Below are 27,532 nucleotides of genomic sequence, written 5' to 3'. Positions count from 1 at the left end.
ACTTGGGAGGGGCACGTCCAGTTTTGGGCTAAGGACTGCTCTGTTACAGGTGTTTGTTTCGTTCATCCACTCCTCCCCTTTTTCCTTTTGTTCCCCCACTGCCTCCTCAAGAAACAGAAGTTCCAGATTTAACGTTCCACTGTTTTGATCTTCAATATTATCTTCATTTTCCGAGCTGCCCAAACTTTCAAACTCTTCCGAATTCTCATCACAATCATTCTCTGAGCTACAGATTATCCATCTTTTGTCTTCCTCTTCCCTCTCTTCTATTTTGTTCCTCGCATAACGCGGGTTTGGGCGATCGAGACCAAGGTTTTGCTGCTCGTCACCGGCCTGTCTACATACCCACCTCAGAGTCCGATTACCCCGTCACACGTCTGTTCTGGTGTTTCAGGTGTTCGGCCGAACCCTCCTTAGACGATGAGAGATGACAAGTTTCATCTATCATCGAGTTTTCACAAAACCGCCCCACGTGATAACTTAAGTTGTCACGTGGACCTCTTAAGGTGCAAGCAGGTTCCTTAAAGGGTAGGCTTCGATACAAGTACCCTTCCTGCGACTGTTCCCCTTCCTCTTTCACTCTCGCATGTGCATCAGACTTCCCCTCCAGTCCCTGAGAGCCATGTGTGCTCCAACCTGCGAGCTCCTCTCCGTCTCCTTCCTCTGTTCGTCTTCCCCACAGCGACGCCTCAGCTTCTGAGGCCGCCCAAACTCTGTACCAAGCACCATCTGAGTGCACTTCAAAGGAACGAGGCACATTTTCTGGTATGATACCTGCAACTTTGAGTTCTACAGCACGCAAGCACCTCAAATTCACCTCCAGCAGGACACCCCCCAAAGCTCTTGTGAGTCTCCTGAGAGTAGGTTCGTTCCAGAGATTAAAGGTAGCCCTAGAAGCTTGATCAGAAGACTAGCAGCTTTTGGCTCTACTTCGTTGTAAACTGGAACCCAGTTTTGAACCTGTATTAGTCTTCCTTCTACTTGGACGTTGCAAGAGTTCAATTTCTTATTGCCAACATCTAAGATGGCTTTCTTCTCTGCAAAGGGTAGCAGCGTTGCTTCTTCTTCTTCTAGGCCCAATTTCTCAGCAACTGCAACTAGTATCTTCGACCAGTCCCTTGTCGCCTTATCTGCCATTAAGACCATCTTGTTTTCCCACTTGCCTCTCCCTTCTTCGAATGCTATTCTCCAGTGTTCAGTTGAACTAGCTACCAATATTTCCGGACTTTGATTCTTATGAGGCTCCGGGGAACAAGACTTTAAGGGGACATTTTTTACTGGCTTGCTATCAGAAACTTCCACTGTAACTTTCCTCTCAATCTCCACAGGAAACGCCTGAAGACTGAGAGAAAAGGAAGCCCAGCCTTGCCCCTTTTTTCCTTCTGGAATACAAATCATTTGGCTTTTGTTAATGCCGAAGTGCTGTGTAACCGAAATAAACCACCCTTCTTAGAACAGACTCAAATCTTTTTCCCCGACAGATCACCGAGTTCCTTCATCCTTCTTCCCGGATGGAATTAACAGTTCCATCAACAAATCCTTTCAACCAAAGACACACTTCACCTGGTAGGAAGACCGTCGCCCTGCTGCCTTCTCTGATTTTCAGATGAGCCTCCCCCTTTGTCCTTCCCTGCTCGAATAGGAATTTTTTTGCTTCAATGGACGACTCCATAGGCCACCTCCCTGCCGGCCTGAAGTTTCTCTCCTCTCCCGTACTCCCCATCTCACCTCCCTTAAGGGGCTGCAATCCTGTGATCAGTTTGGGTGGACAAAGCCCTCACTCGTTGAGATGAGGTATCACCATCTTTAACCCTTTTCTACAGATGACATTGTTAGGGGAGGGCTACAGGTTACTTCATCTTCTGCTAGAATATTGGTACCAATTACACAACACTTTGATTGGTGCAGCATCAGCAATCCAAGAATGTCAGGTAGAGGAGTATTCAGAAGTTGTGGTTAAAAGCACTATATTCAGAACCCATAGGCCAAGGAAATTCAGTTACAGCTGAATAGCTTGCATGCTCCAAAAGGCAGGGTTTGGAAGATCCGTTAACTATAAAAGTTTGATTGTGGAAGGGGATTCAAGGCTAATAGTGTAGGCTCAAGGATAACAGTTCAGGACCTTGGCAATATAGATACATTTTGAGGGAAGTAAGACAATCAGCTAGAAATTCAGATTCTACATTCATTTGAACTTAAGAACTGCCAACTGCATGGCAGATGCGTTGGCAAAACAAGGCAGCAACAGGACTCATTTATATTAGGGGGTTACTGAAAGTAATATTTAAATCTAAATGTAACCAAAAGAAAATAACACTACTGAGGCAGGTAGCAGGGCTACTCTAAATTCTCTTGTGGTGCTTGGCATACTTGACTTGTATATCCCAAACAGTGTTTTTGCAAACTAATAAACTTTTCTGAGTTAGATAGAAAAACAGTAACCAATAAATCTAGAGAAGCCAGAAATTAGTAAAAATAGTTCATCATGATTTTACTATGGAGTCATGAACATTAATTATGGGAATTACCATAAATAGCAAGCCTAAAAGTTACTATAGATGGTAATTTCGATTTTTACCAAGAATAGTAAGCTTCAAAGACTAAAACTTACCCTACTTGTATAGTTTTCTTCGATTAATGCTCCTACATTATGTTAGTTTTTATACCGTCATTTCTTTGTTTATATTCTCCTGTTACTAATTATAATAATGATAGTTTCATGTAATGAAGCAGAGAGCCAAGGCACTGGATATGGGAGTTCAGACTGATATTGCTGGAATTGCAGGGGAAACACCATTTGTCTTTGATTCTGGAAATTCAAAACTTCAGAAGCAAGCAAGTGCAAACCTTCTCTCTGAAAATGATGAGATTGTAATCATGGAAACTGGTGATAAATCAGTTCCTTCAAATGTGTCTCAATTGTACGAGTCCAAAATGGCTGCCCTGATAAAGAAGAATGGGATCCTAGAAGGACAGTTCGCAGCTGCATCAGCAGGCTGTGAAGCTGCTGAAAGAAATTTATCTTCTGTCATCAAGAGTAGACAGGACATGGAGAAAAAGCTAGCTGACACAATAAAGGAGGTGGAAATTCTAAAAGAGAAGCTAGCAGGTGTCGAGCTTGCACAAGAAGAGGCCAACAGCCTATCAAATATTGTCCACTCGGACAACGTAAGGCTTGAGCATGATGTGGCTTTCCTCAAGGCAATTTTGGATGACACTCAGAAGGTGTAAAGATATCAATCTTATGCAGTATTCTATCCAACTTACTGGCTCATATGCTTGAATTCCACATGTAAATAACCAGTAACCACTATATTAATTGGCTTGTTGGAAACATGTAGGAGCTGCACTCAACAAGGGGAGTTCTAGCAGGAGAAAGGGCAAGAGCATTCCAGCTACAGGTAAATCAAATAGTAGTTTACCTGCGTGGATGCATGTACTTTGAGTATTATAGGCCATATTGTTGTCTATCTTTAAGGCTTGGTGCGCTTGAAAATAAACCGAGCAGGATAGGCCGGGGTCCATCTACTCGCATCTTGATCCCATGCACCGTGGACCCATCCGTGCTATTTGTAACTCAGTTTTCAGTAATTGTGACCGTCTTGCAGTTGCTTTCTATATTTGTAGTTTCATAGGTACATAATTACTTTATCATTTGTGGATTTTGTAAATCCCACTGACATCCACTTAAACGCTCAGGTGGAAGTTTTTCAGCTCAAACAAAGATTGCAGACTGTCGAGAATCAAGCACCAACTCCCAGGAAACCATTTCACATGTAGGGTTTGGACAGTGATACACACCCGTTCAACCTACCCAATTGCGGAGAGAGAGATTTGTTAGCAGAATGCGTGTATGTATCTCCTGCATCGACATTTTATCTGTATTGTATCTTGTAGAGATTAACCTGTATATATTCAAAATGTACTTTATAGATTACAAAATAGCATTCCTAGTGAAAACTGCTATGTTCCATAGCTATGTGCCTTGTCTATTTTGACTAATTGGATCTTACCTTGTGGTCTCTCCACCGTCATAAAGCTAGTCAACATCGGCTGATCTTATTCATTGTTAAACACGGCTAAGAATGCCCACTATTTTGCGCGAAAAAATAAAATAAAAAAACCAACCCTAATTTCCATAAAGTAGCATCAAACAGCCATAGGACCCCTCAATCCATATACTCTAGAAAACTAGAAATTCCAAATCGGCCATCAATATCACAAGACAACTTTTTGTTTAAAGCCCCAAAGCAGTGGAATATGAGAAGCATGACTTCAACTTCTGTTTGGTTTTCACAAATGGGTCATATGAGGTCTAAAGTCCTATTTCCATGTTGAAGGTGAGAAGTGATCTTTTGCAAGTCTTAAAACGGGCATGGCTTAAGTAGTCAGAACTGATTCCAAGGGCCCATAATTTAACAATGGATATGGCACTTTAAAGAATGGAATGGTAGAACAAGTTCATCTAGCCTGACCTCTTATAGCTACGGCAAGGCTTTGGTGATGATAATGATGATAACTTACAAATGAAAATGAGTAATTACAACCATCAAGTAAAAGCCACGATTTTAGTGAGACACATCTCAGGTGGTGACGTTTCCCTTCATTTGCGCCATACGGTTATTTTTGGAACTGCAATAAACAGGACATTCAATTCTGTAAAAATTACAAGTGCTGCACAAAGCACTAATTGCTGAAATACGGCAGCTTGGTTATTCTTCATCAGGCTCTTCCTCTTCTTGGAGAAGATTTTCTCTGTTGTCATGGGCCCAGAAGCCGCGCACATCTATAAGCATGCTGGCAACAGTCCCACCTTGCTTGCAAGCAAGGAGATCAGCTACTGTTATTTTTAGTGGATCTGATGGCTTTACCATATCCCAGATCTCATCTCTTACGTCCTCAATGCACAGCTCGTAGTTCCCTCCCTCGATCCATTTTTGGTGTACATCTCTTTGTACAAAAATATATATATATATATATGTTTTGAGTCACCAAAGTAACATTCCATGAAATTCCATATAATTTCAATAAAGATATAATCTATGACTCAGCTATATCCAGGCCATGGATGCCCAGTAATTTGAGACCTGCAGACCTAGTTCTTGAACTATTAAGTTGCAATTTACAGAGGTTTTCTATAGGAAGGTTCTATGAGGAACCATCTCAGCTTTTGAATGGTTCCCATAAAATAAAATTGCCTAATAAATGTAAGGTGCCAACCAGCTGGTTGGTAAGGTCTTCTGTTGGTCGTAGCGGAGACTTGGGATCGAATCCCGCCTGCACCTGGGTTGGGGGGGTTACAAGTTGGGGGATGGGCTATCCCCCGGTTGTGTAGCCCTTCAAATGATATAAAAAAAATGCCTAACAAATAAAAAATGAAATCTAGTAGAAAAGGACTAATAGTTAACTATTTCCAAAGCACAGATTATTAAAATATCTTGTCAACAATAACAGAAACAAATAATGTATTTAAGTACCTGAAAAGTGTGTGGATATCAGCTGTTGTAAGGTACCCTCTTCCATGGAGATCAAGACACCGAAACAAATATGTCAATCCTTCCGGTGTATCTTTGTTTTCCAGGGCCAAAACAAAGTCAAGAAAACTTTCAAAATCCATCTCCCGTGCATTACCACCACCACCACCATTTTTGCCACGCCGAACATGTTCATCAAATGCTGCAAAGAGGATAAAAAAACAATTAGTAGACAAGAGACCATGGTACAACCCTACAAGCAAATGCAATTGACATTGTTGAGTAAAAAAACCAAACATTGCCAACTTAATGATGTTAAGGTAAAAAACACATTGAAGAGATACAATTGGGGCTGTCAATGGGTTGTGTCTACCTGACAGAACCAAGCCAATTATATTGTCTCTGGTTCTGTAATTTTGTCCCGATTAATAATTGGGTTGGGACTGGTTCTTTCCGTTCTGAACTGATTATATAGTTAATAATATATAAAGATTTCTTTTTTTTGTAATTTTTGTTATATTTTATACCTGTAAGAGCACATTTCATAACCAGTATATAAGTTAGTTATGGTTAAAAACACATTTATCAACATATAAACAGCTTAGTATTTTAGTTTCAGTTTTATTACGGTTATATTATCAAAATGAAGATCTAAATTGTTATTATCATTGGTAATTATAGGTTCCAAGTATAGTAGGACTAATCGGTCTTGATTAATAATCAGATCAGTTCTGGTCCTCATATTGTTTGTCCTGATTAATAATCAAAACGGGACTGGTACATCCTGTCCTGAACCAGACCCAACCCATTGACAGCCATAGATACAATGACCCATTGTCCTAAAAAACAACTCTTTGGAGCAGTGAGGGAGTATTGGTGAAGATGAATGAACATTATCAATTTAGATTCCATTCCTACCCCGCTCAATGAATATTTCTGTCAATGTACCATCTGCATATTCTCGAAGCTCCTGCTTGCTCAATGTCCCATTCATATCTTTATCTAGAGCAAGAAACATATCTGCAGAAAGCCAGATAGAGTAAGGGGCATATTTATGTAACAATTTATGAAGGCATTGATTTGGATCATTATTTTCCTGTTAAAAACCCAAAAAAGTATCATCAGGTTAATGCATGAAACACTCTATGCCGTATACATGAGCCATCATTTGGACGCAACTTTGTATAGTTCATATAATATATGTAAGAGTTGCCACAACAGGTGACAAATTGCAACCAAGGGCAATTTCCATCTTTGAGGAAGCAGGATAACATGAATTGAGGCAGAGACACCTCTGCAAATCAAGAGGACCAAAGGCTGATTCAATCCCGAATATCATTATGCCAGCAAGAGGTAAAATAAAAATTTGTTAGTGAATTTATTTCTGAAAGTGATGATGGAAAAAATCATAAACAACATAAACTTCCTTGTCTTGCTTGTCATCAAAAATAATATATAGGGTCCACCACCTTTTCTTCCTTCCAATTAGATAACGAAATCAAATGTTGGGATCTGTGGTGGGTACTGGTGGGCTCAACCCTAAGCCAAAATTCCCCCACCCACCATGGCCTGAGAGACTGGGACAAAATTAAGGGTTTAGTTCTGTCCAGTATGATATCATACCAGACACGGTAGTCAAAGTCAGATTTCAGCATTAGGAAAGCATGCAGATGGCATTTTAAAATTGCTAAAATTATGTGTAAGCATTATACTATTGAATAATAGATACATAAATACACACCACATATCCGTTGTGCAGATGTCAATGAGAACCAGTTTTCAGCTTGTTCAGTATCAGTGACTTCTTCCTCACTTTCCTAACAGATAAAGAAGTTACAGATAAAGATATATGGGTAAATATAAGAACAATGAACACAAAATAACTTTAATAGCTACCTGAGTTGAGAACTAGTGTACATTTAAAAAATTGTGCTGCATCTGGCACAAACATGGACATCTAAATTATGTGTAAATTAAACAAGTATTTAAGCTTACAGAAAGACTAGCTCATCTGCAAGACACCACATTATCAAATAACTATGAGTCACAGTTACAGGAATATTACAAATTTCTACTATTTTCAATTGAATGTTTATATATTAAACATGGTCCAGGGAGATTTTACACCATCCAACTACTAATTCTTTTACTAGTAACAGAATCCATCCATATTGTGAACTCTATTGATCTTTATCATATATCTAAACATCCAGACTAATTTGCAATAATCATAGATTTTACTATATTATATAATACAAAGTAACTTAAAGTATATGCATATGTTTACGAACATTAAATCAGCCAAAACCTATATCATATCGCTAAATCTTAATAGCAAATGAGAGTGTGGAAGATTTAAAAAGAAAAAGGAAGAAAGGGCTGGTGTGTAAATTGGATCTAGAAAAAGCTTATGACTTGGTTGATTGGTCTGTGCTGTTGGAAGTCCTAGGGTCTTTTGGGTTTGGCAGAGGTGGTGTAAGTGGATAAAAGGGTGTATTAGGACTTGCCACTATTCCATTCTAGTGAATGGTAGGGTGGTAGACCATTTTCCAGCTACTAGGGGTATTAGGCAAGGAGACCCCCTTTCCCCTTTTCTGTTTACCCTGATTGCTGTAGTTTTGGGGAGGATTATTGAGAGGGGAGATTCTAGAGGTTTTGGTAAGTGGCTGGAGAATTGGGAAGGATGGGGTTCCAGTCACTCATTTACAGTTTGCAGATGACACAATTCTGTTTTGTGGAGGGGATGAGATTAGGTGGGTTAGAAACTTAAAACAGGTGATTAATGTGTTTGAAAAAGTGACCAACCTTAAAGTCAATCTTTGATAAAAGTTGTGTGATTGGCATTAATATGAGTGCTGGAGAGTTGGAAGAAAGGGCCCAAGTATTGGGATGCGAGATTGTTCAGTGACCAATGAAGTATTTGGGGCTTCCTTTAGGGAATAATCCTTGCAAAAGGGGCATTTGGAATCCGGTGATTGAGAAGTCCACAAGTAGGCTTGCTTCATGGAAGAAAAACCACCCGCCTTTGGGTGGTAGGATAACCTTGATTAAAGCTACTTTGGCGAACCTCCCTATCTACTTTCTGTCTGTGTTTAAAATTCCTGAGGGAGTGTGTAGGGTGTTGGAGAAACTTATGAGAGATTTCCTATGGGAACTTGGGGAGGAGAAAAGGGATCATAGAGTTAGGTGGGATCTTGTCACTAGAGCTAAAGAGGATGGTGGTCTTGGCTTGGGTAACTTGCAAAAGAAGAATGAAGCTCTGTTAGGGAAATGGTTATGGAGACTGACAAAGGAAAGGGATAACCTATAGGCTAAAATTATCTTAAGTATACATGGGCAAGAGGCAGATGGCTGGGACACGGGTGTTTCATCTAGGGCCACAAGAGCTTCTCCTTGGAAGTCTATTCGTGTTATTCTTCCTTCCTTCCTTCCTTTTATCAAGTATGACCTTTGCTCTGATAACCCTTAAGATTTTGGGAACATATCTGGGTGGGTGACACACCTTTGAAAGAGCAGTTTCCCTCTTTGTTCTCTCTTTCAAGTTTTAAAAATGAGCCTATTGCTACCTTCTTAACCTTTCCAATTCTAACCCTGATTGGAACCTAGGCTTTCGAAGGGCTCTTAGAGACTCTGAATTGGATTCCATTTCTAATTTGCTTAAGATTCTGGAGGAGGTGATTATTGACCCTTCTAGAATGGACTATGGGATTTGGGCTCCTACTCCTTCGGGTATCTTTTCTTGCTCTTCCTTTTTTAAGGAATTAACCCATTCCCAATCGGCCTTTGTTTCTCCTTTCCCGGCTCCGGAAGTTTGGGGTAGACCAATTCCCCCTAGAGTAAGTGCTTTTTGCTGGTAAGCTATCCTAGGAAAGTGTAACACTTGTGATATACTTCAAAAAAAAAGGCCAAATTAGTGTTTATCCCTGCACTGGTGCATCTTATGTAAGAAGAATGGTGAGAGCTGTTATCACTTATTAGTCTCCTGTCCTTTTGTTTCAGAAATCTGGTGTTGGTTTTTCTCTCTTTGGTTACAGGTGACCCACCCCTCCAAGTGTGCAAAGTTTGTTTATTTCTACTTCAGTGAGGGGTTTAAAAAGAGAGGTAAAATCTTGTGGAGATGTGTAAGAGCAGCTGTATGCTGGACAGTATGGGAGGAAAGGAATCGATGTACTTTCCATGAAAAAGAGAAGAACAAAGAAGCCATCGTTGACTTAATCTATGTTAGGGTGATTCACTGAGTCAAGTCTATGAAGCTATTTGAAGGATTCTCAGCAGGAGTTATCATTAGAAATTGGAAAGAAGTTGCCTTGTCCACTCAGTTGATTATTCCCATGCTCCAACTTGGTCTCCTCCAACTTTGGGGTTCACTACATTGAACTTTGATGGCAGCAATGAAGGAAATCCATGCCCTTCAGGTATAGGTGGAGTATTCAGGGACGAAGGAGGTCGTGTTTTGGCCATGTTTTCAGGACCTATAGGTTGGGGGGTTCTCTAAGAGCTGAAATTTCAGCAGTATTAGAAGGAATAAAAAGAGCCAAACAGCTGAATATTAGGAAGTTGTTGATGGAGGGTGACTCTAGATTTACTATTAACTGGCTGCAAAAGGAGATGTTAGTATGTGGAAATTATTGAATGAAAAAAAGAAAATCTACCAGCTTACTCAAGACATGCAAATTCAGTTTCAGTTGTCAAAGAGTAGTGCCAATTCTTTTGCAGACTGTTTAGCTAAACAAGGGGTGGGAAGGGCTAGTTTCTTTTGGGCTGTGCTGTAATATGATGTTTTTCTTTTAGGGTAGGGTAAGAGTTTCTAACCTCCCCCCCCCCCCTCTTCCTATTGTATCTTCTTCCTTCTCCTTTATTAATAAAAGTTTCTGTTATTGATAAAAAAAAAACAACTGCATAGTATTGGCATTTAATATTTGTAATTGTACTCCATTAGGTTCAAACAATGGAGGATTTGAAACAATATACTATCAATGATAAAGTAAGGAAATGGGTAATTATTGAATCTTCAATAAAAAAATTCCTATATAGCAAGGGATCCTTCTTCCTCCTGAAACTATCAAATTAAACTTTGATAATCCGGGCCCACTGGGTGTGGAAGGTGTCTTCAGAGGCAATGGAGGAAAGATCTTGTGAGGTTTACTTAGGTCCAATTCAGTGGGAAGACAGCAGCAGAACTATTACATGAACTAAAATTAGTGAAGGTATCTTCAAAGGCAACGGAGGGAAGATCTTGTAAGGTTGTCCAATTGGGTGGAAAGACACCAGCAGAGCTATTACATGGGTTAAGATTAGCAAGAGATCATTGTGTTGGAATATTATAAGTTGAAGAAGATTCACAGGTTGTAGTTAGTTGGGTGGTAAGGAACAAGGAAGGTCCATCAAGATATAGGGATTAGACAGGGAGACCCTCTTTCCTCCTTTCTATTTACCTTGGTTGAAAAGGCTTTTCTTGACATGTCATGCACATAGGATCATAACTCACCACTGTCTGGAACATAATCAAGGGAATTTTCTATACAAGAAATCACTGTGATGAGATGAGTCCTGATATAAGTTCAGAATTTAGGAATGTATCGGCAGCACAATACCTGGTGCAGTTCCATGAGTTCCTGGAGGCAGTTACTAAGCAGTACCTTCTTTATGCATGCTTTACCTGTCAGGAAGGAAGAGAAGTTAGAACTAAATCAAAGACCATTGAATTACCAAAACAGAAATAAAGTTTACTGATGGCATCATGTGAGAGGAGACTTTTTGACATAAGATAGGACTATGACACCCATATCCCACCTTGTAATGTCATTTGTCCCATCTGACATCAATAAACTGCAAAAGAGTTACCATCATCAGATGAGATCCTCCTTATTGAATCATGGCCCCAGAAAAAAATATTTTAGACTAGCCAGATGACATTAAAAATTAAGGAAAACAAGGGCTTCCATTAATTATTTTGATAACAATTGCCCATTTGTCTATTAATTCCAGTAATTGAATAGAGAAACCATCCAATACATTCTTTTTCAAAAACATTTTTACTGCCTGTTGTTTCAGATTTTTTGGATCAGACTCACTTCTCCACAATGAGAGAAGCTATTTTGCCATGGCCTGTTGATAGGAATCGATCAGCACCCTTGAAGACTTATTCTAGAAAGATGAAGGTCTTACAGCAGGTCCTGATATGGCATAGTGAAGGTACTTGGGATTTGGACTGAATTGAACACCAAGGGTATTTCTGTCATTTTTTGGAATTTTCTGTGGAGTCCAATGATAGGGTTTAAATTGTCTAGTTATAGTCTGTGAGCTAGTCCTACATCACCTGTATTGAAGGAACAAAAGTTTTTGATTGTGCTCACAGGCCTCGTGTGTCTTTGTGATGTAGGACCAGCTCAGTTCTAGTCCTTAGAGAATGTTGAATGGTCTTCTTGATTAGAGTTTTATGTTGTCAATGGCTGTAATGGATTCTTAAAGGAATAAGAGAGAAAATAGGGAGAGAAAGGAGAGAGAAAATACCTGGAATCACTCACAGGGTGCCTAGAATCACTCTAGGGCATGGGAATCACTCACCATAGCTAGCATAAGCTGAAGAAAACTCAATAAACTTCATTGCCTTTGTGTAAAACGCCCATACATATTTATAGACTCTAAACTCATAATAATCTTAGAAGTCAAACCGCTAGACTCATAATAGTCTTAAGAGTCAAACTGTTAGACATGATAATCCTAGTAGGACTCAAACTAAGCTGTCATATCCTATTTCAATTCAAAGAAGACTCAATAACTCTAATCCTACTTATGCAATGACTCTAAAATTTTAAACATAAGAAAACTATAACTAGAAAAATTAAACCCTATCATTGGACCCCACAGAAATTGCAAAATGACAAAAATACCCCTACTGTCCAAAAATACAGAAATACATAAGATATCATAAAAATCCAATTTTGACTCTTCAGCTCCTACGTCATTCTCCCCCAGTTGAAAAAAATTTGTCCTCGAGTTTTGAAGAACTTGAGGATGAAAAGTTGATATGCCCCAATTACAAAGGGAGGACTTCCCACAGCTACATGCTTGGATTGTAGAGTAGAGGCCACACAGAACTAGAAAAGGATCTTGAAAGAAATGTATTTCTGAAACATTGCCTTCCCTAACAATATTTGTTAAATCATCGATAACATTAGTTTTTTGAACACTTAATTCATCAACCAACCATTGTGATGAATCTTCACCTCACTTATCCAAACTCTTAACTGCAACATTTGGAGCCTTCCTTCAACCTCTAGCTTAGGAATCACCATCTCTATGTGTTCTGCTATCCTTGGTTCTTCAACAAACTCTAGGACTCCTTCCATTGTTGATGTTGGTAGAACTTGTGCTATGTCAAGTTGTAATTCTTGAATTAGTTCTAGTTGAACTTTAAAGGTAAAGTCACTTAATTTCTTATTAGGATCTACTATAGTCAACACATTTGTATCTTGCACCTGAATTTCTTTAACTTGCTCCTCTTCTATTTCTTCTTGATCATTAACCTCAGGCTGATCATGGGTGTTGGAAACTCCAACAATTATTGTTTTTTCTTGGCCTGCACCCTCTTGAATTTTAATATCTACAATTTCTATAGCTTGATATTCTTCTTCTTTAGCTTTATCCTTAACTTCAGCCATAGGATAGGCATCAACATTCAAGGAATCATCTACTTTCTTTTCAACTTTGTACCTTCTTCCCATTGACTTCAAGTTCTTTGTTGTAATCTGTTGCTGCTTCTTTTGCTTGAAATTAGTCAACTCATATATAGATCATCATGGAAGTCTAGTGGGATGTACTTTTCTTGCAAACACCTCTTCATCTCTGCCCATATACTAATTGGATCATCACCTCTATTTTCTAGTTGCTCAAGAGTTCTCCACCATACTTTAGCATGACTCGTCAGCTTCATACACGCAAATCTAATCCTTTGTTTGTCAAGTATATCATGCCAATCAAAATATTCTTCTAGTTTAGCAACCCAATCAAAGAATGCTTGCAGATCATCATCTCCTTTGAATTTGGCATTTCCCTCTCTTCTAACATGTTTGAAAACCTTACTCCCACAGCCAACATTATTAGATCTGTTTTCTTCCACCATCTTCTCAAATAAGTCAACCAAAGACCCTTCATATGGTTCAGAAACCCAATCATCATTGATTCTAGATTTGTAAGGTTGTCTAGAAGATACCCTAGGCCTATAGAATCGGTCACTTTGTGAGAACATAGTGAATAAACCATTAGCTCTGATACCAACTAATGTAGGACCAGCTTAGTTCTAGTCCTTAGAAAATGTTGAATGTCTTCTTGATTAGAGTTTTATGGCTGTCAATGGCTATAATGGCTTCTTAAAGGAATAAGAGAGAAAATAGGGAGAGAAAGAATAGAGGAAATACCTGGAATCACTCACTGGGTTCCTAGAATCACTCTAGGGCATGGGAATCACTCACCATAGCTAGCATAAGCTGAAGAAAACTCAATAAACTTCATTGCCTTTGTGTAAAACGCCCATACATATTTATAGACTCTAAACTCATAATAATCTTAGGAGTCAAACTGACTCATAATAGTCTTAGGAGTCAAACTGTTAGACTTGATAATCCTAGTAGGACTCAAACTACTTATGCAATGACTCTGAAATTTTAAACATAAGCAAACTATACCTAGACAAATTAAACCCTATCATTGGACCCCACAGAAATTTCAAAATGACAAAAATACCCCTACTGTCCAAAAATACAGAAATACATAAAATATCATAACATTCCAATTTTGACTCTTTAGCTCCTGCATCACTTTGTGCTGACACTTGGCTTTTGATCAATTAGGCTCCCATTCTCAATGATTTTAAAGGTCTGAACTCTGGATCATAGAGATTTTGTGTATAGATGGACCCCCAATATTTAAAATTGTTGAGGCATGAAGCAAAGCAAGGACCTTCAGATGCAATGGACATAAGCCTCAAGGCTCTATGCTTAAGCCTCATGAGTTGCCTTTTTCTAAGAAAAACATGAAACTAAAATAAGTGGTGTAAAAACAAGCACATAGGAGCATATGTTTTTATATAAGTAAATTGTGCAGATTTCTGATTTAGGAATAAACAGAGGGGAGAAGACAACAGTATTCAGATCTTAGAAAAGAGAACTGCTTAAGTAGCACTCAGATAAGGTATCTCATATGTCATTATCTAATAAAAGTGAGCTATTACAGAAATACCACTTCTTAGGTAATAAGACAGCAAAGACATAAATTCTCCTATCTAACCACAAATCCTAAGTGAAAAGATAATATAGTACAAACCAAATTGCAGTAGGCCTAGCCTATACTTCTAACATCCACAAATACTGTCAAGGTGACAAGGTGCTTTATAATATTTTTATTTTTATTTTTTGAAATGTGATTAAAGTACTTTTTTATGGGGCTACCCAATGAGTAGACCATCCGTTATGAGTTTATGATACTACAATAGACAATTTTTATCGGTTTTTTTTTTACATTACAATTGGCATTGTAACATTAAATCATTTATTTTGTGGGTTTATAATATTTTCATATACTAGCTTCTTTTTATAATTTCTCGTTTGTTAAGGTTGGTTGGCACTACCTTTTGAAGACTTGAAAATCTCAATTAATAAGCAAGGAAGAACTTGAAGACTTTAACTGATCAACACACAGGAGAAACCAATAGGACTAAGATACAGGTATTTCTTTTCTTCTTCTTGATGAAGATTGCACTTCTTCTCATGAATATGTTATTTTTCTATGTTTTGATATGAAAGTTCTACTTACATGAAGATTACTGCTAATTATTAGTAAAAGATTATTTCTGATTACTATGAAAACAAAGGAATTAGCCTGTGCTTCAGGTTAAAAGTATCCATCTTAGGTGCTCGCCTAGTTTGCCTTGATGCCTTGACAACTATGTGTAAACATGGTGGGGTTTGGCAGTGGCAGTCTACCCCAAAGGTCAGGGAAATGGGTGAGGGAAGCTGGGAAGTGGCCAACCCCCTAGAGGTACGTACCCTCTTTGGAGGGATCAGGCAGTCGCAGTTATTGCAGGAGGTCTGAGACTTGGGAGGAGCTGCGAGAGGGAGAAGAGAGGGTAGAAGCAGTACCCTAATGCTAGGATTATGCCTTCCTGTCCCATGCCCTAACTTGGTAACCTGGGTTTTGGTCACTGCATCAGGCATTACAAGGTGTGATCGTGTGAGTCATGAACCTCATGATAAGCCTTGTATGCTTTTTAAAGGACTGTTAGACCCATGTTTTGGGTGTAAAGGGTTGGTTGCAATGTCCCCACTGTGGCTGCCCGACCCAGAGGGAGAACAGTTTGGATGAAGTGGGAGTCACCACCTAAATTTTTTGGAAATGAGAATTTAGAAAAACCCGAGATTTTTCAAGAAAATAAATGTTTTCTTGGTGACTTGTTCGGTTGTTCCCAATGGGATAGAGATTCTTAGGGTCCGGGGACCAAGGTATGGTGTGGGAAGGTGTTAGGCACCCCACACACACCCGGTTAAACCAGCCTCCACTTAAAGCATAGTTCAATATTTTTGGGGCTTAAGTTATCGAAAGCTTGAATGCAAATTTGATAGAATGGAGGAAATGCAAAAAATAATCTTTTTTTTTGTCATTTTTTGAATATCTTACTAAAAAATAATCAGAGTAACAAAGTCTATATCGAATTTAGATTTTTTGTTATTAACCAAAATTAGATATTTCTCCTAGTTATAATCAAAATTAAATCTTGAGAGGCACAAACAAACCTCGCCTGTGAGGATCACAAAAAAAGAAAAATTTGTGTGCAGCTATGCGGCAGTACATTTGAATAAAAGCTGCAGGCATATCTCGTAGTTGTGCCAGATTAGGAATAAGACCTCTAATGTAGGCCTCCATTTCCCGAAGAGAAGAAAAAAAAAACAGTAATTCAAAAAGGTGATGTTACAAAGTAAATCACTGAGATATGCAGCAAGTAAATTAGGAAATTCTAATAGAGAATAGGCTCAACAAAGATAAGGAATTCATACATGAGATTGAAGGAAACCATCAGAATCCTCATCAAGCTCGCTCATATCAATTCTTGCCTGAGTGAGGGAAACCTGAACACAGAAAGGAGCAGTAAGCACTGATGCAATTTACTCTTACAAAGATCACTAGAACTTCTATTTGAATATATGCAGCAGAATCAATTCAGAGAAACTAAGATATTCTATGAATTATTGGTCGACTTGAGCAGCAGCATCAGTAGCACAAATTGGAATGCCTGGTATGATATCTTAAAAAGGACTACAATGTGCCAAGTCAATATAAAGGGTCAATCTGCTCAATTCTGCACGAGAGCTGGAATCAAAGCTTCTAGTATTTTTTTTTCTGGTATAACATTTTAAGGAGGAACATATTTCCCCAACTGGCATAAATTATCTATTGAAAGTTTCACGCCAAAAATACTGCTCCAGTTAGAGACTAACTTCGGGTGTAAGTGGCTGCTACCCTGGGAACTTGGGCCATCGGGCATGGCTGGAATCTTTAGAAACCATAACAAAAATATTATTCTCAGCTTTTCAGAGCAAGAGAGAGACCCATTGTCCAAAGTGTTATCAAATGCCACCTAAGACCACCCAAATATCCAACACAAGAGAAAAGACAAAGGAGGATAGGTTTTACTCCTTTTATAATCTCTTCCTCAGCCTCTTGAAGAAGCACCTTTACCTCTCCCTCTTTCCCTATTCAGTTCCCCTAGGTAATGACTTTTCTGATCTGGTATGACAGTTCTGTTAACCTGAACAGCCTCAATGCTAGACACCAACTAATTAATCCCATTGCTCATCCTTCCCCATGTTAAAGAGATCTACAGTTCTACTATTATCATAAAAGGGAGAACTCTCTTCTTCTACTTAAATATGAATTCCTCCAATCATTATCATATTGTGCGGCAAAGAAACCTGGGCAGATTGCTCACCTTGAAAACAATGTATTCATGTTTGCAAGAAATCCAAACAGTTGCCGTATCTACAAACATCTCGTTTTCATATGTTCTATAGTTCGTAAATGATTTACAAGGTGTAATTACCAAAATATAAATGTAGTGGAAGTACAAATTTTGAGATGGATGAGTGGAAAAATTAGAAAGAATAGGAGCATAAACATATTCTTAGGAACTGATAAGAATAGCCCCAATAGGTGATAACAAAAGGGAAAAAGACTGAGGTGACGAATAAGTGGGAAAACTACTTGTTGCTTTGCTTTTTGGTGGATAAAATATATATTATTAAATAATAATATATTCAAGGGTATAGTAATCTACCTAATTTCATCTTCTGCCACTAAGGAGCCCAAAACCTCCTTAAAAGCTTATTCACTAAAAGACATAGCAACAAGATTTCTAGTTCAGCTACTTCAGCTGTTGTCAGACAGTTCCTAAGAACTAAGATCGTTTCCAAGTTGAAGGGTCTAGAATAGATAAGAGCAGGACAAAAAGGATATAGTTAAAGTATTGCAAAATGATTTGAGGGACCCCAATCTAACAATGGATATGGCACTGAACAGAGTGGAATGGCAGAACAGGATTCATGTAGCCGCCCCATATAGTTGGGACAAGGCTTAGTTTATTTGAGTTGTTACCAATGTAGCTTTTGATGTAATTTTTCCCTCGATTTCCTTTTCATTTTTTTTTAATTTTTGACTAACCCTTTCATGTATCTTTCCCCAATTCTATTTTTCTTACCAGATTTGTGGTTTTTATTGTTATGCTCATTATCAGAGGATTTACTTGTGCCTCCATGCTGATTTTTCCTTTTTTTCTTTTCAAATGGTAAAGAGTAATTGATTGAAAATTTGTGTTGAACATTTTCCTTACCACTAACCCCAACAAAGAAAAAAGTGCATGGATATAACTATTAGTACTCATTTTTATTAATTGCTCCGTAAATTTTGGCAGTATTCTTGATAACTCACAAAGCTATAGATTATTGTGAGTAAAACAGCAAGTACCCTGTATCCTAGTGCCTAGTTCTTTTGTTTTCTTTTTTTTTTTTTTTTCGGTAAGGTGTGTAGTTCTTTTCAGGAAACATTATATTTTGTTAATGACTAATAAATAATATATATGTACATACACAAGTAAACAAACTTTTGGCAATAACCATATCTATTTAGGGGTGATCATGGGTCGAGCCAGGGCTTCATGAGGCACAGGCCCGGCCAAGACTGCACCCCAGGCGTGAAATATAGACCCAAACTTGGCATGCATGCACATATTCACATAGAAGTATTGGCCCCAGCCTGGCCTGGCTGAGATAGTAAAGATCACCCCTACTATTCATCCTATGGTAATCAAAAGTACCTTTACATGATACATTATTAGGTTTCACACAATCTCTTTTTATAAATTGTGCAAAAGCCAAGAAGCCACATCACGAATGCATGTATACAATCTTCAATGAAAAAAATTGACAAAAAGCATGCAATAAGAATTTTCCGAACTGTTAGTGTGCTCTAAGAGTGCAAGTGTAAGAATGAAACCAACAGGTGGCGCAATTTGAACATGGAAAACAAAAGTAGAGAGGATTTTGATTCATCATCACCAGCTAATCCTTATCCCAACTATATGGGGTAGGCTATATGAATCCTGTTATGCTATTCTGTTCTGTTTAATGTCATATCCATTGTTAAATTATGAGCACTTAAATCATTTCTTACTCTTTCAGCTCATGTCCTTTTTGGTCTGCCCCAAGCCCTTCTAGACCCTTCAACATATAACTCATAGCTTTTCCTTACAGGTGCAGTAGGTGATCTTCATCTTCTATGCACATGACTGAACCATCTAAGTCTACTTTCTTTCATTTTATTACCTAATGGAGCCACTCCTTGGTTCCTTCAAATGACTTCATTTGTGTCCCTATCCTTTCTAGTTTCTCTACTTATCCATCTCAGCATGCGCATTTCTGCCACACTCAGTTTTTTGGACATGTTTCTTGAGTGCCTAACACTCTACTCCATAAAGAATTGCTGGCCTTGCAACTGTATAGAAATTCCCTTTTATAGAATTAAAGAGTAGAATATTATACATGAATGTGGGTAGGAGATCGTGAAAGGGTCACTTAGTGAAATGGGAGATAATGTGTAGGATTAGGGATCAACTTCGCCATAGGGTAGTGATAAGTGTTCATGATGATGGGGAATGGCTGGGTTATTGGTGTATCTTCTTGTGCTACTCTTGGTTCTCCATGGAAAGCTATACATGCTATTCTTCCATTGTTCCTCAAGTTTGTCAGGTATGATTGTTTGCTCTGAAAAGAAACTTTTTATTTTGGAAAGACCTTTGGGTGGGTGAACTATCTCTTAAAGAGCATTTTCTAATTTTGTCCTCTATTTCCTGTCTCAAGAAAGAGCTGATTTCAAAGTCTTTGTCTCCTTTGGTTGATGGGATTGCTTGGGGTCTAGGTTTCAGAAGAGGTTTAAGGGATTTTGAATGATCATGTGTTGTTGAACCATTGTAAACACTTGATAAAGTGGTAATAAATCCATCTATGCCTGACGCTAGGATTGGGACTCCTCTTTTACCAGGTTCTCACTTCTTCATAAGTCATCTCCTCCCTTTTTCCTATAAGGGAAGTCTAGTGCAAACCTATCTCCTTAAAAAATTAGGCTTTTGTTGGAAGGTTTATCATGAGAAGATTAATACCCTGGATGTATTAGAAAAAAGAAGAAAGAATGTCTGTTTATTCCTTAAGCATTCTTTGTAAAGCTAATGGTGAGACTAGTTACCACCTGCTAATCTCCTGTCCTTTTGTCACCTTCATTTGAGATTGGTTTTTTTCCTCAATTTATGTGCAAATGGACTTTGCCTAATAGACTAGCCAATTTGTTTGAGGCTGGCACATTCAGATGGCCAAGGACAAGAGAGAGAATTTTGTGGAGATGCACAAAGGCAACAATACTATCGTTTATCAGCAACACAAAAATCGATTATTAGATTAAAAAACAGAGATATAACAAGGATAATTTGGGAAGAAAGGAATGCAAGAATATTCAATAGAAAAGAAAGAAACATGCAAATCATATTGAAGTGTATCATGGAAAAAGTAAATGATTCCAAGCCCTTCGGGGTTGGAGAAGTTTTTAGGGATAAGGAAGGTCATATCTTAGCATTGTTCTTAGGTCCGGTTGGGGTGGGGGATTCTACAAGGGATGAACTAATGGCTGTTTTATATGGAGTACAAAGAGCAAAAGAAATGAACTTGAAAAAAGTAATCATTGAAGGGGAGTTCCAGGGGGTTTTTGGTTGGCTAAAAGATGAGAGAAAAGCATCTTGGAGCCTTGGACTCATAAAGAGGTGCTAAAACAGATCAAGTGGTTAACAAGGAATATAGATATTAAATTGCAATGGGTACTGAGAGATGCAAATGGGTTGGCTACTAAACTAGTCAAATAAGGGGTTTTTTTTATTTTTGGTAAAGCAGGATGAGATACACAAGGCGAGGGGTAGCTCGGTCCCAGGAATCACTACAACAGATATACAATAATGCACTTGGAAGAGAGGAAATACAAATACAAAGAGGGGAAGGAGAAATGAAATGCTTTTGGGTGGCATAGGTTTATCTACCTCCCCTTGGGAGGTTAATCTTTGTATATATTATTCTGTTTATATTGATAAAGTTAGTCTTGTTATCTATCAAAAAAATATATGATATACATGAGAGAGCATATGCGGCAAAGCAATCCTAGACGTTTCAATTTATTCATTTTGGAAGAAAATTATCCTAGAGAAGAAATTCTTAGAAATACAACAGTAAAACTTACTGTACGCATCACATAAAGGTAAAACGGCAGGATGGCAATTCTTCCAGACTCATCTTTCTCAAACTTCATAAAATTTGAAGGGCTGAAAAACCGTCGACACTTTGGACCTATTTGCTCCGTACATACAGAAGCAATATGGCAAAAATCTTCATAGTTCATCTGCACAAAGGCAATTTCAAAGAAATTCATTAGCATCCTTCCCATAACAAAATGCTTGCATGAGATGATTCCAAAAATAAATAAATAAGGTTTCTGTTTTTAATCCTGAGTGAAGGGAGAGAACTGAATAGATGATAGACACCAGAAAACTTCAGAATATATTAGTCAAGTAGCATGGGAAGAAAAGATAATAAGAATAGTTGGAGCAAAGTTCAATATATGCATATATAAAGAGAGGAAGCATTAATAGAAAATATAAAATAACTTTATATAATAGTTGATTGTTAAATTACTTAAAAAACAGAATGTTGATATTTTCCTTTTATTTAAAGCATTCAATTTTTATAGGCAAAGAATGTATTCACAAGTGGTGAACTGAGCTTTTTTTGTATGAAGAACTTTTCTGAATTTTATAAATGAAATATAGAAAGGAGTAGTACAAGGCCCTTTCTAACAACAGATGGCCCCTCAAAGGCGGTTTGATAAACTCCACTCAAATAGCTGTACTAGATTTACAAAATGAGCTGGTTCAAGGGAGCCATTGGATGTACTTCTTTTTTTTTTTTTTTTTTGATAAATGAATACTTTGGGTGTACTTCAAAGAATAAGGAAAGGTTGGTGCCTTTCCCCTCATGGCTATTGCCTTTGCTTGCAGAATGGAGAGTCAGTGGCTCATCCATTTATTTCCTATCAATTTACTTCTTGTATTTGGGATTGGTTCTCCTCTCTCTTTGGTTGCAGGTGGACTCCTCCTTCATCTGTTCGGTACCTTTTCGACTCTAGCTTCTTCCAATTACCAAAGAAGAGAGGCAGGGTGATGTGGAAAGCAACAAGAGCAGTTGTATTATGGTCAGTTTGAGAAGAGAGAAATAATAGGACTTTCCAAGGACAGGAAAGAACCAAGGAAACATTTACAGAGGGCATCACTACCAAGATCATACATTGGCTGAAAGATTTGGATCTTTTTAAAGACTTTTATTTCACTGACTTCACTAGAGGATGGAGTGTCATAGCTGGTTCCTCATCTTTCTCCCCATCAGCTCAGGAAAGTTGGACCCCGCCACCTTGTTCTAAAGTGAAACTAAATTTTGATGGAAGCTCTATAAGCAACCCAGGCTCCTTGGGAATAGGGGTGTTTTCAGAGATGAGGGAGGTAGAGTGCTGGCCCTGTATTCAGGCCCTATAGGGGTGGGAGACTCCCTAAGAGCAGAAGTTTTTGCTTTACTCCAAGGTCTCAGATTGGCAAAGCATTGCCAATTGCAACAAATAGAAGTTTTAAAGACTTTTATTTCACTGACTTCACTAGAGGATGGAGTGTCATAGCTGGTTCCTCATCTTTCTCCCCATCAGTTCAGGAAAGTTGGACCCCGCCACCTTGTTCTAAAGTGAAACTAAATTTTGATGGAAGCTCTATAAGCAACCCAGGCTCCTTGGGAATAGGGGTGTTTTCAGAGATGAGGGAGGTAGAGTGCTGGCCCTGTATTCAGGCCCTATAGGGGTGGGAGACTCCCTAAGAGCAGAAGTTTTTGCTTTACTCCAAGGTCTCAGATTGGCAAAGCATTGCCAATTGCAACAAATAGAAGTGGAGGGAGACTCTAAACTAGTAATAGGCTGGCTGCAATCTAGAAGCTTGGGCACGTAGCTTTTCAGACATCAGCTAAGGGAAATCTCAAGCTTAGCAAGGGAGATTGGGGTGAGATTTATTTGGGCAAGAAGATAAGCAAATGGTATGGCTCATGCTTTAGCAAAGCAAGGAGTCAATAGGCAAGAGTTGTTTTGGGCCTGTTTTTGAGACAGTTTGTATCAAAAGGGTTCTCCATCCGTCCCTTGGATGGTGGCAGATGTAATTTTTTTCCATTATTATTAATGAAAGTTACTGTTTCCCATAAAAAAAAAAAAAAAAGCGCTTTGCATAGTCCTCCCAGGTAGCATCTTCCACCAATCATTACTCCAAATTACTCACTCCTGTTTGCAGATTTTCTTGCCTGTCTAAACCCTGCAGAAGTCTGTTATCTTTTGTGGCTCCACCAGAAGATCCCCATCATCTGAGAGCTGAGGTAGTGTTGGGCTCACCTTAGCTGTAGGTGCCAGGTATGGCTTCAATAAGCTAACATGAAAGATCGGATGCAGATTTGAGGTGCAGCAACGCTTTCCTTTGCATATTGCAATAGGGAAGGTCAAGATCATCTATGGGAGGTTAAGGTTCAGTGGTGCTAGTAGGCATATCATCTACAGAAGTAGTAGGTACAGAGGGTGAAATACCTGAATCTGGTGTCGCAGAGGAGACTAGAGATGGCCTGGACTGTTCGTTACTGGAACCAACCTGCTTCCACCATCGTCTGTGAAACACTCTCAACTCCTTACACTTTTGACATCCCCCTCGCTACACTCCCCTTCATTGATAGGAATAGACAATGGAACTTCTTGAGCAAAAACACCCTGCTCGCCACTCTCCCCCTGGGGTGAAGTCCTGGAGTAATAAGGGACATCCTCAAAGAATGTAACATCCATAGACACAAACCTAGTCCCAGAGACTGGATCATAACAGCAATACCCATTTTGATTTTGTGCATACCCAAGAAAAATACACTTGGCTGCCTTAGGATCAAATTTAGAATGGTGAGGCCCAAGGATTTGAACAAAGCAAGTGCACCCAAAGGTCTTAAGGGGAATAGTGAACTAGTCTTTATCAGGGTACAATAGGTTAAAAGGTGCTTTCATGTCTAAAACCTATGAAGGAACTCTGCTGATAAGGTAGACAGCTATGTGGATGGCATCCCCCCAAAAATGAATAGGAGCATTAGATGATGCTCCTAGCAACTTCAAGAATGTGTCTATTCTTTCAGCTACTCCATTCTGCTAGGGTGTACAAGGACAAGTACTCTAATTGATAACTCCATACTCGAGTAGATATGAGGCCAAGGGCATTGTGAAATACTCCTTGGCATTATCAAATCTGAGAATTTTGATCATTACTCCAAAGTGAGTTAAAACCATCTGGTGGGATGCACGGGTTAGAATAGGAACCTCATCTCGAGACCACATAAGTTGAACCCAAGAAAAACGAGAGTAGTCATCAACAAATAGAAGGAAATGTATGTAACCACCCATTGCATTAATGCGATAAGGCCTCCAAACATCAATATGCACAATTTCAAAGGGAATAATGCTTCTTTTATTGCTCAAAGAATAGGTTGATCTACAATGCTTTGCAAGTTCACAACTCTCACACCTTAGGCTATACACTTGGACAGACTCAAACAAAGTAGGAAAAAGACTCTTCAATGACCCAAAAGATAAATGACCCAATCAATCGTGCCAAAGCATAATCTGACTCACAGACTGAGACACAAAAGACCTCCCAACATCTTTACTCCTTCCAGGTGGATGCTCAAACAAGTAAATTCCATTCATCTCACGGCCAATCCCAATCATCCTCCTTGTCACCAGATCCTAAAAGACACAATGATCAGGAAAAAAGGTTACTGAGCAATTTTGATTCTTAGCAATGCTACTAACTGAAATCAGATTTGTGCTTTAGGGACATATAAGACAGAGGATAATGAGATGGTATCAGACACTCTGATATCTTCCTTGCCTGAAATAGGTAAAAGGGAGCCATCTGCAATAGAAATTCTCTCTACTAGAAGATAAGGAATAGGAAGTAAACATGGGGGATAAACTAGTCATATGGTCAGAAGCACCTGAATCAACAATCCAAAAATGGCTAATGTTACTTGGGGCTGAAGCATGATATGCAGTAGCTCGAGTACCTAAGTAAGCAAAAGCCGAAGTGGGAGTAGTAGTAGATGTTGTTGTTGGTTCGGCTGTTTTTAGTGTTTATGTTAGTTATATTTGTGTCTTAAGTTCTTAGTTATCGGGCCTAAACTTGTTTAATGTTTCATTTGTTTTATTTGTCTAGGTGTCCCAACACTAATCAGGGGCATTCCAGTCCATTCATGTAACATTCTTCTTCTTCTTCTTCTTCTTCTTCTTCTTCTTCTTCTTCGGCTGCTATATTCCAGCAAACATGATATCAGAGCACTAATCTGTCTATCTGGTTACAGCCGCCACTTTTTCTACTCTTCTCTATTCCTTTTTTCCCTATCTTTCTCCTATCTTGGCTGCTGTGAAGAAACCCTAGGGCTGACCATAAAACACAGCAAGGTTTGTATCTAGGGTTTCCCTTGGTTGTAGGGCCCAAGGGGAGTTTGTTCTAGAAATCGATGCCCTACTAGACACCTTGCAGCAGGTAGTAGCCATTCGGCTGCTAAGAGAGATCTGTGTGGAACATATCTAGGTGGAAGGACTGACTTCGAAAGTCCTAGTACAGATTGTACGGGTGATCACAATCTACTACAGCAGAAGTCAAAGCCCAGTCTAGTCCAGAAGAGTTCAGCACAGTACAGAGGTGGATTGTTCTTAGTTTCAGACCTGTTACAAGGGGTTCTCAGACCTGCAACAGCTTCGGTAAGTCTGAAATAGTGTTCTTTGTACTGAGTTTTTTCAATTGTGATCACTGTAAGAGGAAGGAAATATCTTCAATATCGGAAGAAGTGACTTCTAGGGATAATAGAACTGGTGGGAGGTCTCCTAATATGGAAAATCCTATGGCGTAAGGAAAATGCTATGTCCTGGCTGCTTCCTTCGATGACTTCGAGAGTGGCCAAGACTGTTCACCACTTTCCTACTGCTGCTAAGATTTGGGAGAAAGTTTCTAAAACTTATGGACAGAGAAAGAACAATGCCAGAATTTATAGGCTTAATCAAGACATTGCTGCATTGAGACAAGGAGATATGACAGTTGCAACGTATTTTGCAACCCTAGAAGGACTATGGGAAGAACTTGATCATCATCTTATTCTTGAATGGAAGAATGCAAAAGACAAGGGGAGGCATATGATAAACAAATTGAAGAGGATAGAGCCTTTAAGTTCTTGGCTGGTTTAGACCCAATGTATGAGAGCATAAGGTCTCAAATTTTGGGAAGGGATGAAATGCCAGATTTACATCATGTCTATTATCTAGTAAGGAATGAAGAGGTTAGGAGGAAAGAGATGCAAGTTGACACTCAAATACAGCCAGCCGAACAGCCTGTTGAACATTCAGCCCTGATTTCTTCAAACCAAAGGGGAGCAAGCATTCAGACAAGAGGCATCTTAAGTGCTCTCATTGTGGTAGTGAAAGGCATGTAAAAGAGACTTGTTGGGTTCTTTATCCTCATCTGAAATCAGCTGCGTTAAGGAAAGACAAGAAGCCCCAGAAGAATCAAACAGCAAGTGGGAATCATGTTACTAGTCACAATGGTGATAGCTCGAAGAACACATCTACAGTTGCATCTTCTCCCATGGGACAGACTTCTAATTCCTCCACATCTGGATCCTTGGGTTTCACTGCTGATGAGGTAGAGGTCCTTAGCCGAGCCTTAACCCATCTAAGGACTAATTCCCTTGCTTCCACCTCTCTTGCCAAATCAGGTATTGTCTCTGCTTATAGCACAACTAGTTCTATAGACTCTACTTCTTGGATTATTGATTCCAGTGCAACTGACCACATGACACACATGTTCTCTTTATTTTCTTCTTACCAATTGATGTTTGGCCAAGATAAGATGAGAGTTGCTGACGGTTCCCTCTCCACCGTCTCTGGGAAGGGGGGGTTGACCTAAGCAAGAACCTCTCTCTTAAATTTGTTCTACATGTTCCCAATCTTTCTTCAAATCTCTTTTTTGTTTCAAAGCTTACCAAGAATTTAAACAGTAGCATAACTTTCTTTCCTACTCATTGTATCTTTTAGGACAGATTGACGAAGAGAACGATTGGGAGCGATCATGAGTGTGGAGGTCTCTACTATTTTGATGCAGACATAAGTTCGGCCTTACAATCATTTGCTACCAGTAGTCAGAATAATGAGGAGTCAATAGCTAGGTTACACTTGTGGCATGCTAAGCTAGGTCATTTACCTTTTTCATCATTGCAAGGGTTGTTTCCTGAATTATTCAAGGGTATTTCGAGTCAAAGTTTAGTTTGTGAAGTGTGTCAGTTGTCAAAACAATGTAGAACTCTTTATCCAATTTC

The 27,532-nt window shown here is 38.9% G+C and overlaps 2 protein-coding genes and 1 non-coding gene across 10 annotated transcripts in view; 1 reads left to right on the top strand and 2 right to left on the bottom strand.

The window, feature by feature from the left end:
* Positions 1-3,979, top strand: part of LOC148861608 (acyl-CoA-binding domain-containing protein 4-like) — a 54,577-nt gene extending 50,598 nt beyond the window's left edge. For 3 of the 7 annotated variants that reach the window (XM_088985673.1, XM_088985671.1, XM_088985674.1), the window contains exons 15-17: positions 2,734-3,225; positions 3,342-3,401; positions 3,700-3,979. In XM_088985673.1, the coding sequence (XP_088841799.1) occupies positions 2,734-3,225; positions 3,342-3,401; positions 3,700-3,780 (633 nt within the window). In that variant the 3' untranslated portion in view covers positions 3,781-3,979. Of the gene's footprint in view, positions 1-2,715; positions 3,226-3,341; positions 3,402-3,699 lie in introns of all 7 variants that reach the window. The other 4 variants (XM_088985668.1, XM_088985667.1, XM_088985669.1 and 1 more) reach the window with 2 other exon arrangements.
* LOC148861606 (putative serine/threonine-protein phosphatase 2A regulatory subunit B'' subunit TON2) overlaps positions 1-27,532 on the bottom strand; it is a 106,464-nt gene that overhangs the window by 68,057 nt on the left and 10,875 nt on the right. Inside the window, exons 5-12 of one of the 2 annotated variants that reach the window (XM_088982192.1) lie at positions 21,297-21,455; positions 16,526-16,597; positions 16,265-16,397; positions 11,069-11,133; positions 7,216-7,291; positions 6,393-6,494; positions 5,478-5,676; positions 4,387-4,950 (exon numbers count right to left, since the gene is read on the bottom strand). In XM_088982192.1, the coding sequence (XP_088838318.1) occupies positions 4,713-4,950; positions 5,478-5,676; positions 6,393-6,494; positions 7,216-7,291; positions 11,069-11,133; positions 16,265-16,397; positions 16,526-16,597; positions 21,297-21,455 (1,044 nt within the window). In that variant the 3' untranslated portion in view covers positions 4,387-4,712. Of the gene's footprint in view, positions 1-4,386; positions 4,951-5,477; positions 5,677-6,392; positions 6,495-7,215; positions 7,292-11,068; positions 11,134-16,264; positions 16,398-16,525; positions 16,598-21,296; positions 21,456-27,532 lie in introns of those variants that run through there. The other variant, XM_088982193.1, reaches the window with a different exon arrangement.
* Positions 5,065-5,183, bottom strand: LOC148861607 (small nucleolar RNA snoR104). The gene has a single exon (XR_016095150.1). It is a non-coding gene; the product is annotated as a small nucleolar RNA snoR104 (small nucleolar RNA).

Source organism: Nelumbo lutea, chromosome 4, assembly GCF_056320005.1.
Source record: "Nelumbo lutea isolate HS-2025 chromosome 4, American lotus-T2T, whole genome shotgun sequence".
Taxonomy (NCBI): Eukaryota; Viridiplantae; Streptophyta; class Magnoliopsida; order Proteales; family Nelumbonaceae; genus Nelumbo; species Nelumbo lutea.
Note: the sequence above shows the minus strand (reverse complement) of the source record. Positions and strands in the feature narration are given on the sequence as shown.